General features: G+C 36.4%; 1 protein-coding gene across 1 annotated transcript; it reads right to left on the bottom strand.

Moving 5' to 3' along the window:
* Positions 1 to 1,725: 1,725 nt before the first annotated feature.
* On the bottom strand, positions 1,726 to 16,270 carry LOC122037241 (probable phosphoinositide phosphatase SAC9). The gene is made up of 4 exons (XM_042596680.1): positions 16,202 to 16,270; positions 14,129 to 14,584; positions 9,098 to 9,922; positions 1,726 to 1,958 (listed from the first exon to the last, which is right to left on the bottom strand). The coding sequence occupies exons 1-4, from the start codon at positions 16,268 to 16,270 to the stop codon at positions 1,749 to 1,751; spliced, it is 1,560 nt and encodes a 519-aa protein (XP_042452614.1). The 3' UTR covers positions 1,726 to 1,748.
* Between the last annotated feature and the right edge of the window lie 1,040 nt (positions 16,271 to 17,310).

Raw genomic sequence — 17,310 nt, 5'->3', positions numbered from 1 at the left:
CGGTGACGGTGGCAACGGGTGGGAGGAGCACCGATGGCCGATGTGGTTGCAACCGCTGTTGTCGACGAGCTTCTTCGTTCAATGCAAGCAACATGCGACTCATTCCCACCAGACAGAGTACAACATCTCTGTGTTCTCGCTCACCGCAACCACCACGCCATTCAAGTACCGATAGGTTCGCAAAAAGCTTCAAGTTTGATTCGTTCCGATGGCGATGAAATGGTTGCTTGGTGTGCAGATAAGGCGATCGTCATACCACGACGTGATTAGAGTGTTGGAGATCCAAAAGGCGCTCGACCTCACCGGCATGCAAACCTACTTCGTCAACAACACCCGCGTCGTCTTCCTCAACGAGCACCCCTAGCCGCGGCCCGACAAGGCTGTCACCAGAATTTGCGAGATATGCTACCGTAACCTTGTCGATTCCTTCCATTTCTGCTCCCTCGGATACAACGTCCTCCAATCTCCCCCATGTATCTCTATTGTTTTCCCTTGTTCCACCAAAATCCCCCACCAACTGTTCGATGAAATGCGCGTTCCAGCTCGCTAGCACCTCCAACAATGATGATGACAAGAACAAATCGAGACGAGGATCTGACTCAAAGCGCTCGACCAGCAACGAGACATGCAACGCTATCCAGAGTTTCTCCCTATCGACTCTGCCGTCGTCGGGGGCCAAGAGGCGGAAGGGCATTCCCCATCAAACTCCCATTGGAAGGCTAATGCTGGGATTCAAACCTCCCACACATAGACCTTTCCCAAATTCCTAGCACCCAGTGCTTCTCGATCTAGAGAGGCAGGCGCTCCTGCTCTGCCACCTGCACTACCAACTCCACGCATGCTAGCTCACAGCCCAAGTGGAAGAAGAAGCGCCGGTAGCCATGGCAACAGTTAACAAGAACAAATCGAAGAACAAAGCTCCGCAAGGGTAAATTAGTAAAATATTAAACTAAGTTGTTGCATTATCTAAGTTGAACCAAACAACATTATGTTATGTTATATTCCTCATGACCTTGATTATGTGATTACCTACCAAATGCACCCTTACTATCACACCCACCTACCAAATGCACCCTTACAATCACACCCATTAACCTCCCTATCAGATGACATGGATAACTTATAATATAATCTTGGTATTAAGAGGCATGCACAAGACAACACATTAATCCATGGTGAACCTATTGTCATCTTAGTCGAGGGAGAAGGGTAAGTTTCATCCATGCCAACCAAAATTAACTGGTATTTTAGACCACGGACTAAAAAGAAACTGATAGGGTTTTAACACATGCACCCTAGCTGTGAACCTATGTTAGAATTGACAAGTACATCATTTATTACAAAAACTACTCTCCTTAAAAAAATAGATCTGACACATATTTTGAGCCATGTCTTCAAGAGACTCAATCAATGTGACATGTAATCTCTGACAAAGTCCATAGATCTCTTAATGCAGCTACAAGCACAACACTGATAATTGACAATTGATTTTAGAAACAAGAACTAGAGATTATCCATGTAAGGAAGTTGCAAGGGTAAATATATCACAAACAGGAAGAAAATGCATTAAATGCAAACTAATTTATATCAATCAATGCTATAATTTAATCAGATAATCAAAATTGGCATTTATATTGAGAAATTGTAGATGGAAGGAATGGAGCAAACCAGGAGACCAAATACCATATAACGAGTGTCATCAAGCTATGAGTTCTTGCTAAAAAGTCTTGCATACAAAAGTAGAGCAATCAAATTCTTACTATAGGGCAATCAAATGTTGAGTAACCACATGAGCTAATCATCAAGGCAACCCCTGCAACATCAGATAGACTCCCAAGAACAACTGAAAATTCGACAGTGGACAAGCTAGCCGGAGCTTTCCAATAACTATGATGTTCCCCCATGCCAACTGGTGCAAGTAATGATAATAATGGTGCAGAGTCCTTATCAGTTTCCACCTGCCAAATTCATGTTATCAGTTATAATGAGTAATAATACCAAAGGACAACTGAAAAGCAAGATGAGGGTAATATAGAATATCAACAGGAAGACTAAAGTCTTGGACAAATCCCCTAACAAGGATAGGAAGTGTGATGTTGTAGAAATAAATTTTCTTCCTTATGGAAGATTCCCTTGAAGAAGCTAAAGCTAATATGTTTCTACTGTTTTCAGCAAGCATAGTTGCTACCTTTTATTAAGAACTTTTAGGGGACAAAATAATCATCCATCTGTTTTGTTAGAGAACAGTCTTCATGTCCACTTTATCCAATTGTATCCCAAATACTCCAAAAGAAAATGATAGAAATACAAGAATTTTGTAATTTTCACCTAGAAAGAGTCAAAAGTGGGAACAAACTGACCTCTTAACTTAATTGAATAAAACTAAATGTGATCCTAAACATGATAAACATTGCCACATGGTGTAAATGATCAGGTACATAATTTATTTAGAATAGTGCAGAAAGTGGTTGAACAAAATCGCCTCTAGATTACAGAAAAATTCATCATCGTGTTTGACCCAACTTTTTGGAGTCGACTACATGAAACTTATTCCTTTAACTAGATCATAGTTAAATTATAATCACATATTTCCTGGCTGTGTTAGTCTTGTGGAAAAACAACGCAGCAGACTGAAAAGACGAACAATATTTCTCTTTCAAGCTTACCAAACATGATTTACTAATTGCACTGGAAAGTCGGCAATTTATAAGTAGAGGTAAATACCACAGTGGACTACATGAAGAAACAATAGAAGATGTATCTTTCCAAGGCAAACACAGAAGAGAGATCTACATTATATCATTTGAGTCTCAAACAACTATTACATATGACTATGCCAGTTTGCGTCAGAAAAACTATGAAAAGGGACTAGATTTAGACACACTAGCTTAAGCAAAGACCGATCAGGGAGTCATGTTGTTGCATACTGATTTTTTTTTATTAAACTTAAATTTTCATGTTCTTAAATTTTTGACAACTAGTTGAGTTGACCCAAAATCAACAAATTAGATTTCAGGAATCAAGTTGAAGTTGAATTGGGTTTGAATGAAACTCATCAGGTATGCTTGGGGAGCAATTTAAAGTTGTTTTGGTCAATTTAGAGACGAAAGGAATTTTTTATCTGGGGACAATCTGGTTTACTTGATTGAGGGACACACAATAACACTCAAGACAATGAGATATCTTCCTTGACATATGATGGAAATCCAAGTAGGTACTTGGCACATAAAAGTCCAAGTGGACACTTGGAATGAAGGAAATCAAGCAAGTTGAGGTCAACCAAATGTTAGACAACGCAAGGAAGTGCCAACAGGTTGAGGTCAATCAGATGATAAGCAAGGCAAGAAGCCCCTACGGCTTGACGGGGATTGCTAGGCACGATGAGAAAATCTCAAAGGTGGGGAGCTTTTTGGCACAAAGAAGTTCTAAAGGCTTGAAAGTCTCTTAGTACCGAGGTAAAAATTATATGAGAGTTTGTGTGAACATATACCTTGGGGAACAAGGGAAGTGGTCTTGGGCACGAACTCAGCCTTAGAACTAGCTCGAGTCTAAGGTTTAAAATTTGAAGTCGTGCCGGAGTCTCAATTTATAGCCGGACGATATAGTTTTGATACCGTATTGTGTTGTGCTATCACTTTTTAAATATAAAATATTTTAATTTATATTTGATTGCTTTAAATGTTTACTATTGAGTTATATTTAAGATGTTGAATATTGAGTTCAAGTTTTGATATTATCTTGTAAAATGTTTGTTAGGAAGTTCTATGTCGTCATTTGGGACTTGACAAGTTAGCTTTAAAGTGTTCTGGATTTATTTAGAAGTCGCAAAGATGTTCTTTTGGGAGTTCCAAGTTGTTTGGGCAACCCATGACTTTTAGTTGGTCAACCAAAGTTAAAAAATGCCTTGTCTTCTAGTGGTGCAATGTTTGATCTACCAAAATCTATCATTGACCACATTTAAGCATCAAAATAGGATCCTTAGTATTAAAGATTTAGTGACTCAACTATTTGTGTGACTAAGGTTTAAGGGGACCACAAATCTATTTGATTTTGTTACACTTCCAACATTGTCTTTTAGTGGTACAATGTTTGATCTACCAAAATCTATCATTGACCAAATTAAACGTCGGAATATCTTTAGTATTGAAGATTTAGTGACTCAACTATTTGTGTGACTAAAGTTTAAGGGGACCACAAATCTATTTGATTTTGTTACACTTCCATCATTAAAGGTTGGTCGAAAAAGGTTTCTGATTTGTTTTTAATCCACAAAGCTCTCATTTGGTAAATCTAGTTTCATTCCTAAAATGATCCTTATTCTTTAGAGTGAGTTGATTAATTGCTGATTTTTCTATACTTATTTCTCATACATCTTTGTGATAAATATTGTGCTTGCTTGCATTGAGCGAGTTCGAGATGTTGCTCTAGATCATTGACTTGAGGTCACATCCTCACGAGAACTTGTAGAGGCTTGCTCTATTTTCTCATGTCAAGGAGTGTTATAGTGGTTTTTTCTTTGGGTTGTTGCATCAAAGCAGGGCCATGGATGTACAAACTTTGTGTTCCAAACAACATTAACCTCATTACACCACATTAACCTCATAACATAAAATCTAGTTGTTTAGCATTGTGTTATTCTCTGTTAAAACTGATACATAGTATTATCATTTTATACTCAACACAAGGGCAAAAATTACTAATGTTTTTGTATTTGCCAAAAAAAAAAGATCATTATCTATTTCACTCTCTATAGTTGGTGTTATTTGTGTGATAATCACAGTGCTTTAATGTTTGATCAACACCTTTAAGTTAGAAAATGTGATTTAACAAGTTAGATTTTAAGGTAAGGTAATTTGTAGCTCTTATTGTGCACGTGATAATATAACACAATTCAATTTAGACTTGGAGTTGAACGAAATCATGCGGAGCTACACCATTTAAGGTGTCAAGATGTCGAGCGTGAAGAATTGTCAAAGATTTGAACATATTGTTAGTGATTTCCATAAAAATGGGAAGGAACTAGAATGGAAAAGATGGAAAGGAACTAGAATAGTTGCGTCAATTCAGTTGCGTCCATTCATGGTGTTCCTTCTTATTATAACCATTATGGTAATTTATGGCGTCTCTTTCAGTTTGGGTGTCTTTTGATGTTTGAATGAATGGTTATGATCCAAAAGACATGTACTATCATAGAGAATGATTCAAACACTATAAAACTCCATTCTGCACAAACAATCCATCTTCTTCACAACAAAAACCTTTCTTGAAAAAATTACCTGTTTTCAAAGCGTTGTTTGGATATTGTTATACTGCAGAAACAATATACAAACAATCATTTATCAAGATATGAATAAATCCAAGGTATTCGGGGTTGTTTTCAAGCATGCACTTTGGAAACAACATTATTAGGAATCCATTATATATTCGAGGAACATTTGCTTAGTCCGAGTGCATCATCGTGGTGGAAGCAAATAATTTCTTAAGGAAAGTAAGTGTACGTGCCTTGGATTCGTTCTTTGATTTATTGAAAGATTTACAGAGTTCCTCGATTGAAGCAGCAAGAGTTCCCTCGCCTTGGATTCGTTCTCTGATTTATTGAAGGATTTACAAAGTTCTTCGATAGCAGCAACAAGAGTTCCCAGGAGCAGAATTGATAAAGACATCCCACCAACACATATGAACCTTTTATTGTTTTTGCAATGTTGTAATGGGCAGAATATGTATGGAGTGAGCTATTTCAAGTGCCTTTTATGCATAAGCCTTGTAATCATTAATCAAGTTGTCACGTGGACTTATGTTTCTTAGTATCGTCTATTACCTATTGTTGTTGGGAGTCAGAAATTGACCATTGAAACTCAACCAATAGCATAATTAAGTATTATTTTGACTGACTGGGTGTTTCCAATCGGTTGGATTTCATGTAGTTGATTGAAAGGTTTAGACAATTGAAGCTCAACAGAAATATTTGTTTCCTAAAATCCTGAAACCAGCTGAATAGTGTCAACTTCAAGTAGACTGGATAAAAACAGACTAACCAACTAGATTACTGCATAGGTGAAGACATCCCTTTAGTTTACAATCTCATGACTCATAGTAAGGTATGAAACCTAATTCGTCGACAAGGAATGTAAACATGACTTGAGTCTCATAAAGGGATCTAGAGATCTTCCCCTATGTTCTTTAGCAATTCTTAGTATAGGCCTTTAAACATAAATTTGTATGTTTTCTCAAGTCTTACAAGGAGAGGGATGATTCTTTTGAAGGAGTTACCCTCAATTCCATTCATGCTACCTTCTTTCCTTCTGATCATCCTCCAATAGCCACAACATTCTCCTCTAACGACCCTTTTATCCATATAAAGTTTCAGCTATAAGATAGATTGCATCCAGTGACTAATAGGAGTAAGGCTAGAGTTAGATTACAACATCTATTGATGTTTTATGCATTGCATCAAAAGCTAGACGTGAGCAATGGATTAAATGTTTTTAACTCTACCATTTATCACTGAGCACCTCATATGAGAAAATCCACATGCCCTAATAACATGTCATCATCAATTTCTTTAGGTTCAAGAGTATAGACATCTCTATGGCACTTTTCATCCTCTCTTACTCAAGGTACTATCTATCCTCAACAAAAATCTTGACCACATTGAAACTCACTATCTTATGCTCGCCTTAATGCCTATGACAATGTCATGCACTGTAGACCAGACGTCAAGAAGGGAGATGAGGAGAGACTCAGAGCACCAGCACATGAGCACCGCCTCAGGGATGTCAAGATCACCTTGCTTGCTTAAAAAGCCAATTTCATAGCACACTGTCATGACTTCGCTACCCATCTCCAAGAGTATGTTGGGCATCGACAAGGCTTCCTCAGTTTTATCAGGATTTCAAAGCAAACGAGAGCGAGCTTTACAGCAATTTAACAGCAGAAGTAGCAGCTATATGAGCGTGACAAATACAACTGATAGATGATGGATATGTTCTAGGGTTGGAACTTAGGCCATGAGTCCTAGAGTGAATGGGGGATGTTCTTAGTCAGTGGTCTCTCTCATGACGAAGAAAAATTTATTAAATCAAAAAAGTTAACTTTTAATCAGAATTTAAAGGCTCATTTTATAGAGGATTGAAGGGTTTGGTCTTATAACTAATTTTCCTAAAAAAGGAATGGTCTAAATACTACTAACAATATATAAATGTTTTACAAAACTTGTATATTTTTAAAGATTAAAGCTCAGAAGTAAAACTAACCATAAAATTAAGTCCTAGACTAGCTTAGGGAGCAGGTCACAACTGGATGGAGTATCCAAGATAGGTTTGTTCACAAAGATTCTCAATAATAGCACAGATTTGAAGACTAAAATTCTATATAATTGAAAAGAGATATAAATACATGTGGTCATATAGCTGATCAAGTTTTCCTGACTGCTCTTTCTCAAATGAAAAAAGTTGATTGTTGAAGTGAGAGATCTAGGATGTCTTTGGCTAAGACATTTGTCCCACAAAATACTGGAAAACAGAGAGATGTCAAATATGGTTTGGATTGACAAAAAGTCTTTCAGCAACAAGGGCCGCCTTTTCCTATTTTTAAATACTGTATTATAAAGTTATATTGCTTGTTTATAGATATAATAAACCTTTGAGCATCATGGGCAGTCATGAAACACCTCAGTGGAGAAAGAATCAGAAAGAACCGACCCATTTTCCTTTTAGTTGTTTGTTATGCTATAACTAAGGAATTGATACAATTGCAAGTTGCAAGACTCGTGAATGTCTTGCCTAAAAATTCATGGCCTTTCCATCTCAGGGCATGCAGAAAATCTTGTTGTCATGTTAGGAATTAGTTTACCTTGAATCCAACAAGTATCTGTTTGACTTTTGCTTGGAACCTGGATAAATCAAGCATTTATTCTAGATAGTAGACTTTCTTGAGCATATAAAAGCTCTAGCTATTGGGGTTGCAAGGTTGTAAACATAGTCCCACATTGAAAATACATGGGAAAGATCATCTCTTTATAAGAGAAAAAGATATCTCCATTGGCATGAAGCCTTTTGGGAAGAGCCCAAGAGCAAAACCATGAGGGCTTAAGCCCAAAGTGAACAATATCATACCATTGTGGAGATATCTAAATTCTTTTCGATCCTACAATTGGTATCAGAGCCCGGACTGCCAGAAGGTTTAACTGTCGACTGTGCACAAGAGCTATGGTCTGATTGAGCCATGTGGGTACAATAACCTCAAACAAAGAAGTGAGGGCTCCTATGTTCGAATCAAGAGGACCAGACACCAGGCAGGAAGTCCTAGTTGCGGCTAGGCAAGGAAGTCCTAGTAGGTCGGGTGGACCGAGGGGCAAGAAGACCCGGTGGGTTGAGGATCGGACGTGAGAAGCCTGTGGTCCTTTGTTTGAGGAGGGGATTGTTGGGGTTGCAAGGTTACAAACATAGTCCCACATTGAAAACACATGAGAAAGATCATCTCTTTATAAGAGAAAAAGATATCTCCATTGACATGAGACCTTTTGGGAAGAGTCCAAGAGCAAAACCATGAGGGCTTAAGCCCAAAGTGGACAATATCATACCATTCTGGAGATATCTAAATTCTTTTCGATCCTACACTAACTTCTCTGCAAGGCATTATTACTATGAGGCTAACAATGTAGGTTGAAATGTGGTGAAAAGTGAAAACAAGGTAAACACAAAACTTTCGGTGCAATTTACCTTTCTTTTATGGATTCATGAAAAGGAAAACAATATCCCATTCAACGTGAGTAGACACTACATATTCAAATTTCTTACCTCAAGAAGAAAAACAAAATCATGGTGCAATAAATGAGCAGAAACAGAGAAGTTATGAACAAAATATCTCAACCCATTACTAGGTAACTATATAGGATTAATTTGAGAAAAGAAAGACAATTTTACTTGCAGTTTCTTTCAAGACATAATGATGGAGTATCAACGCTATTATTTTGGACATTCTTTCCATCTCAACTCTCAAGATGTGGCGTAAAAGACAGAAAAGTTTATCCAAGATTATGTTTTCAAATCAAAATCTTAATTGACAAATATAGAAGAATCAGACCAGCAAAGATTACCTGATACAGCAGGCTTGAGTAAGGGAATTCGGCAAGGGACTCTGCTCCATTCAACAGTGCCTTTAACTGCCTCTTGCCAGTTTCTATGCTTTGCCATGAATTAAATTGTCCGTTAACTACTGGTCCAACAAACTGACCCAGGGCCCAACGTGCAGCATCAAGAGTTCTAGTTTTTCTCCTCAAGGCATTCAAGACCCTGATATAGTCAACATATAGTGCTTGAAGAATATCTTCATCACAACATTTTCTACATATAATTTTATCATCAAATGATGAATTGCTTTTGTAACTTTCATGGGTTTGTCCACCATGATTAGACCCACTACGACTAGATAAATCATTGTAGATTTTCAGTTCTTTGAAATCTTTATCTAACAGCATATTTACTCCCTTCCCAGCACAACAAACTTTACAACATTTCCTTTGACATATAGAACACTGAAGAAGGAAAGATGCAGTTCTGCTAGAAGAAACACTGGTAAAAGATCCTGCTGTTGGCAGTTCAACACGTACCTCACAGGCAGCTCCATGACATGATTCTCCAATCTTACTAATATTCCAGAAATCTATAACATCATCAGTTTTTTCAAGCCCAATGGAAGCAATAGTTTTATCTTCCAAAGCAATTTGGCCCAGAAAAGCTATTTCATCGGCGTAACTACATATTCTTAAAAGGTCCTGATAATCAAGCAAGCGATTTGGATCAATTGCAGAAGGATCAATACCAACAGATAATAAAGCTCTGTCTCTCTCTGCAGCTGAAAGGTTCAAATGTAAACGTTCTATTTCAAGCTTCAATGCCTGTATGAAGTCAAATTTTCTACCCTGCATATAGTATAGAATTTGGCATTAATCATAATTAGGAAAATTGACCTCTACCAAAACCAATCACTGGATTTTGATCAATATTTCCAATTACCAATTTTCTTCCAAGAAATTGACATTGATAATTGTTTTTTTAAAAAAAAAAACTACGATTCAAAGAAATTAGCAAGAACTTGATAGAACCCATTGAAATTTGTTCGAATTGAAAGTGACAATGGACGAAATCAAATTAGAGTTAGTCAAATTAAGATGACTTTGAAAATTATGACAGATCTACCCTTTCCTTTAATCCGAGTATTATTCTCAAAGAACTCGGATAGAAAGGAGATAGTCTTCTGGAATTCCTTAGCTTTGTTACAACTCTAGTTTCACCATAATTTCACAGATCACTCATTCAACCACACCATACATGTTAGACTCTACATCTCATCTATCTTTCTCTCATTCGCAATTAATTGTGAGAGGTTGTTCTGGATTGAAAGGATTTATCATAGATCAATGCAAAACAAAATATTCTCCCTAGATCAACAACTATTATAAAATAACTGCTCTTTTAATTAAGAATCAATTTCAATGCAATTAGATACCCAACTAAACCCTATAAAATAATATTAAATAATAACACTTTTATTATATAATATATCAAAAAACCAGTGTTTGTTGAGTAACGTATACTAAAAATATGATTCTGATATTGGTTATAATTTATTGTTATTATTTATCAATTTATATTAATAAATATGTCATTATTTTATTATCTGTTTTTCATTTTTATTTTTCCTGCAGAAATTGATTTCACCAACTCTACCCAATATTGATTTTAACAACTACAGAATTAATAACATACATTTGGATTCTGGAATATGTAGCAATTATTCCAGAAACAAAACGAACAATATAATATGTAAAGAAGTCTTGCTTTGTTAACTTATAGAAAATCAAAAATGTCATTTCGATTCCATTTCTCCTAAACTTTTTTTCTGAACTTGAGAGTGCTCCGAAGTAGAGAAAAATAAGCACACAAGTTATTTTGAAAAAAAAAAGAAAAATATATTTCTCAATAAAATCAACATCTCCATGGTTGAGTGGCATATAGAAATAGGCAAAAGAAAAATGATTTTAATCATGATCTGAGTATAAATATCAATACATACTTCAATAGGTGTTTATCTTGCACCACGATCAGTAGGAAAGAACCTCGGCCTTTAGAAATCAGGTGTTCTGATTTGTATGTTTTGAAAAAAAAAAAATATGAAATACCAGTTGTTAGTCTATAACACACTGTTCACTTATTTCCAATATTTTGGCAATATGTGGTAGCCAGTAGGGAACAACATCTCATATAACATATGCAGCCCCCAGTATATGGTTGGCTTCGGTATGCCAATGTGCCATAGCACATCCCGCGTGAACACCAAAGTACTTTGAAACTGTGCTATTTGAACTAGTTTGAATTAAACTAAATCAAATAAAAGCCTTATTATTGTCTATGATCCCTTATCAAATAATGAAGGTTTTTATATTTTCTCCTCGACAGAGGATTAGTTTCAGCAATTGTGAAATTCAATTTTATAAGCTAAGTTTCTGGAGTTGTGGCTTATAATTGTTCATTTCAACACTTATAAGTTGACAATTTTTTATTAATAAAGGCAGTCCTCTATATATATCTTAGTGTACAACTTTATCTTAAGAACTGCTATACCAGTTTTCCACAGATGTCACACTCCAAGTGAACCTCACCCCATGACTAGGAAGTTTTACTCTGACAGTGATAATTCCATCAATGTGTCCTCGTGTTGGTCAAAGGATTGTACTACTGAGACGCTTGAAAACGCTAGTAGCATGTTGACATATCATCACACACAAGTACTAAACAAGACAAGAATAATTTATTATGAAAAGAGATAACTAAAACACTACTTGACCATGTATAAAATCTGAAAGCATCAAATAAAATACAGCAAGTCTCATAATCATCAAAAGGAAAGTACAGAAAAAGAAATACCAAAAAAATGACAAAAAAAAAACCCCACAAATTGTGCAAAAACTCAATTCCACTGGCAACAATGTCTCAAAGAAAGCAAATATAGTAGTCAGCCTAACAACCTGACCCAACACCCTTACCACCCACCTTAGGCTGATATAGAGGCAAATATAAGTAGAAGATGTTAGCAAAACTTGTACGAAAACCTCACAAAAAAGAAATGAATCAACGGAAAGAAAAAATTATATGTAAAGCTAAATGCAAATGCACTATTTTTGAACAAGTTTATCTGCCACTTCAGCCATGCAAGATCCCATTGATACATCAATTATATCACCATAATCAGTGCATGTGATTCATCACTATGAGAAAGAAGGGAGAAACACCCATATCAACCTCAAAAGGGTTTCTCCAGTGTAAGGTTGCCACTAAGCTAATGTGATCCCCTAGCTTGGCATCAATGACACCAAGGGAGTGTTTCCTATGAAGGAAGGAAACACAGATGGAAATGGAATAAATGATAGCAAGATTTTCTAAGTGACACAGCTGTCACAAGCCTTCTATAACCAAGAATTCACATGATACTATGATTAAGCACTGACAGTTTGAGCATTCACACACCCCTTAATATCCTAAAATCATATAAACCACAATTAGGCATTTTAGCTATCTTTATCTTATACTATCCCTGAAGTCACACAACATCTAGTTAGACATAAATGACACTACATATCAAGCACCCCAATGTCAATACACATTGTGTATTCTAATCATCATCTAAAAGCCTCTTAGATGAGTACACGATATATACAACCCCTCATCATACTTAACTTTTCTCATGCACTAAATATGAAAAATGTACTATAGATTCTTCATGTTAGGGTAAATGTGCACATAGGTCATGTTAGTTTTACACAAGTAATAATGGCAATATCTATACATGCATCATCATCAAGACAAAATAATCAATGTTAAGCATGCAACATCAATATAAGAAATACTCCAACTATGAAAATAAACAAAGTGTTGCGATGAACATACAGAAAATCTATGATATCGACACAGGAAACAATGAAAGTAATAAACCAAAAAAGTAAATGGTTTCTTTAAAGTTATGGTCTAACTAGAGCCTCTACGAGTCACTAATCCCAAGGTAAAGTCTTCACGAGGATTTTGACCAAAAGGGTAAATCCCGTTGCTAACGGCATTGCCAACACTCTTTCTTTAGGTTTTCTCTCCAAAAGTCCCCTTTTTAGTTTTATAATCCCCATGGTAGGTACAATCACACAATGCTCTCATCACACCTCACATCGACACATCGCCCTCAGAAAGCACATACATTCTCAAGGCAACATAGTCACATGATAATTGAAAATCAATATGGGTTTCTCTAGGCAACACCTCTCACAACAACCATTCTTTAGATTAGGCTCTTATCCTTGACTATCCTGGTCATTTGATTCTCTCCTAAAGGTCTTTCCCTAACAAGGGGTGAGGTTCCTACATCAAAGATAACAGACACTAAGCACAAAACCATCATCTCTCACCCTCGACATTGTTTCCCTAAAAGAAAACATACTGGTTTTAAGAAAAATTCTAATGGAAGATGAGAGAACACTAACTTTCAAATTCTCAATCAACCTATGAAGTTGCCACTAAGAATTCAATCCAAAAGAGGTATCTCCGATTCAAATACACAAAGCTGCATGAAGCTTTAGTGATGGCTGCCATACATGAGCGAAGAAGATAAAGAGAGTAGGGAGAAAGATATAGAGAAAGAGATCGATCAGCTTCCTTCTTCATTGAAATCACCCTCCAAAACAAGGCAGCGTTGATTAACATTTCCCAAAACTTGCTTCTCCATGTTGAGGAGAAAATTGATTGTCCTCTAGATTGGGAGAATGGATGGGTAGAGACTTCTAAATCAGATAAACTTCCAAATATAAAAATGAAGTCTGCAAGATTTCTAAATATAGAGAGGGAGAGGAACCCAACCACCTTCCAAATCAAGGAGGATGAAGCCAAGATTACAAAGTTGATTTTTTGCCAATTAGAGAGATTAATTTCTTTACAAGTAGAAAAGCATTAAAATTATACTAGTTTTACTTGATTAAGAATATGCAACAAACTGGAACCAGTATACCTTTCCGCCCTTTAATAATACCATGGATGCCAAAAAAGTTATTGAGTTTTTCTCAAGAAGGATAGATTAGTAGACTTACCTTGCCAGATCTAAGAAGGGGTATGGAATGAGCTTGGTAGGGTGTAACTTGGCCGAACTCTTTGACAGCTTCATCTGTAAACCCACTAACAGAAGAAGTTCGATGAAGATTACCAGAATCATCGTTTCCAAAAATGTGGAGATTGTCAACATTGTTGAACTTACTCTCAAGCACATTAGAATTCTCTGGCTCTGGAGATAATATAAGCTCTCCAGTTAAAAGATCTATCAAATTGTCAGTTGTACTTTGTTGAGTTGGAAGAATGTCTCCACTAGATGATAGAGAATGATAGTTTGAGTTTTCCAAAAAGGGATTTGTTGATGCATTTAAGTCAAGGTCATTTTGGAAATCATTATTGTGCACAGAGTTTTGTTGGGAAAGTTTGATATATTGGTCACTGATGCCACAATCAGTAGACATTCTTGCCCACGGAAGAGAAACACCAAGCACTTCAATCTGTAACATGTTCAGGATCAGTTGCAAAATGTAGTTTAAATAAGAACAAAGATGACAAGCAACTAAAAGAATATGGCCATTAAATTATTAAATTATGGTGATGAACACACAGAATACCAATAATCATAGTATATCCGAGCCAATGCAGAAGCTTAACAAGAAACTGAACCTTTCAGACAGAAACCTAGCTTTTGTTTATTTTCAATCATGAACCTAGTATGGAGTTCCAATTTGATGATAAGTTAATTTCAGAAATCATTTTACAAACAACTCATACATAACTTGAACCAAGGAGGAGAAAAGAATTGGTAGGGACAATCTTGAGCAGACTAAATTCTTTTATCATATGAGAATTATAGCATTACACTTTGCATTAAAGCTGGAGTATGCATGTCAAATTCTATTCAACTTAGAATGGGCCAGGCACCTAAGCATTTTTCTCCTACTAAACTAAATGAATATGATTAGTGCGTATGCCAACTTTGCAGTATGTGAGCAGCTTTTGTTCTTGTTAGGAACCAAACAATTCAATGTGTAAATTGTAAAGTTGCAATAATGAATGATAAACATAGGTAGAGGGGACTAGCTATGTAACAAGAACACTAATTTTCCCAGTAACATGTTATCAGAGCACATGGAATACCTTGGCATTGCTCGATCACCATTCATGATCGTTTAATCTCCAGAGCTGTGTCCCCATCATGACAATCATGCCCAATGCATCATTTTAAAACACATTATAACACCAATAACAAGAATCAGGAGTTACAACAGCCCTATTCAGACTCTACCCACATGTGTGCATAAGACAATGAGCACCTCTGCTTGCATAGAATGACCACTTCTACAAGCAAGAACCCATTGCCAGCAATCTCTTCAAGAAAAGTTCATTCTTGCCACTTTGTGTTTGTTCAAAGCATCTGCATCTCCCTGTGTGCAATCTAGAATCATGTGCCCATAGACAGTAGCTCAAACTATGTCAAATCTCAAGCTTCACCCATTGCCAGCAATCTCTTCAAGAAAAGTTCATTCTTGCCACTTTGTGTTTGTTCAAAGCATCTGCATCTCCCTGTGTGCAATCTAGAATCATGTGCCCATAGACAGTAGCTCAAACTATGTCAAATCTCAAGCTTCACCAGCATCCTCATTGTCTCAAAAGTAATTCTCTACTAGCTTGATTTCTTTGAAAGTTCCTTTAGTTTTCTTCATTCATTTTTCTTTTGTTTCTCCTTTCAAAAAAGGATCAAACTGCACCATCATGATCTTGTCCCTCTTTATCTTTCTTGCAATGGAACTGCCTTCTATTTCTTCCTATCTCTATTCTACTTGTTGGGAGAAAGAAAAAACATATAAAATGGTTGTTTCTTTTTGCATTTTGGTTTATAGGCACCGTTTCTATTCATCTTATTTCAATCCAAAAATGTTGAGTTTCCCAAGCATACCACTTCACATTGTTGGTTTTATGACTATTACAATAGAGAAGCTTAATGGAAAGAGTTATGATTTGTGAGTTGCCACAATTCAAGTTTGATTATAGGCATGGTTTTAAATCTCATGCCGTGTCAAGCGAAACGGTTGACACGTATCATTCTGCTAAATTATTGAAACTCATATCACTTGCATAGACAATGTCTTCTTATGCTTCATCTCCTGCTCCTTCAATCTCCAATCCATCATTGGCGCCATACACCACGATATCAATCAATGGCTGAAACTTCAACATGGCTTTAGATTTTCAACCTTAGTTATAAGCCTACTGTGGAAAAGAGAAAATCTCTCTATGTTATATTAATATGTTTACATGTAGGTATTTATATACATAAGGAGAGAAAAGAAAAATCAATCTCAATCCGTACAGTCAAGGGATTCAATCTCAATCCCAATAATCAAGGGAATCCAAATCAATTATAATCCCTACAATCAAGGGAATCTTCGGAAGTATTCAACACTCCCCTTCAAGCTGGATAATAAAGATCATATGCACCAAGCTTGTTACATATGTAGTCAATTCGGGGACCTCTTAGTGACTTAGTGAATATATCTGCTAGTTGATCATGTGAATTGACAAAGCTAGTAGATATTTCTCCAATGGCAGTCAACTTCAATATGCTTTGTCCTTTCATGAAAAACTAGGTTCGAGAGCATGGAGGCTTGATTATTACATATATGTGATACTTGTGTAACCTCTCCAAACCTTAGTTCCTGAAGCAACTGTTTTAGTCAGGTAAGCTCTTATCGGCTATGGTCATAGTTCGATATTCTGCCTCTGCACTGGATCTTGTCACAATATTCTGTTTTTTGCTTTTCCAAGAAACAAGGTTATCTCCGATAAATATACAAAATCCAGAAGTGGATCTTCTATTAGTGGGAGATCCCGCCCAATCTGCATCAGAATATCCTACAACTCGAGAATGTCCTTTGTCTTCATACAAAAGACCCTTTCCTAGTGCGCCTCTGATATATCAAATAATGCAAGTCACAACATCCCAATGTTCCTTGCATGGAGAGTTGAGAAACTGACTTACTACACTTACTGCAAACGAGATATCCGAACGAGTAACAGTAAGGTAGCTTAGTTTCCCTACTAAACGTTTGTACCGTTTAGGATCTAGAAGAGGCTTCCCCTAATTTGGCAGGAGCTTGACATTAGGATCCCTAGGGTTGTTGACTATCTTTGAGTTTAACATTCCTATTTCTTCCAGAATATCCATTGCATACTTTCTTGG

This window comes from Zingiber officinale, unplaced genomic scaffold, assembly GCF_018446385.1.
Source record: "Zingiber officinale cultivar Zhangliang unplaced genomic scaffold, Zo_v1.1 ctg247, whole genome shotgun sequence".
NCBI classification, from domain to species: Eukaryota; Viridiplantae; Streptophyta; class Magnoliopsida; order Zingiberales; family Zingiberaceae; genus Zingiber; species Zingiber officinale.
Note: the sequence above shows the minus strand (reverse complement) of the source record. Positions and strands in the feature narration are given on the sequence as shown.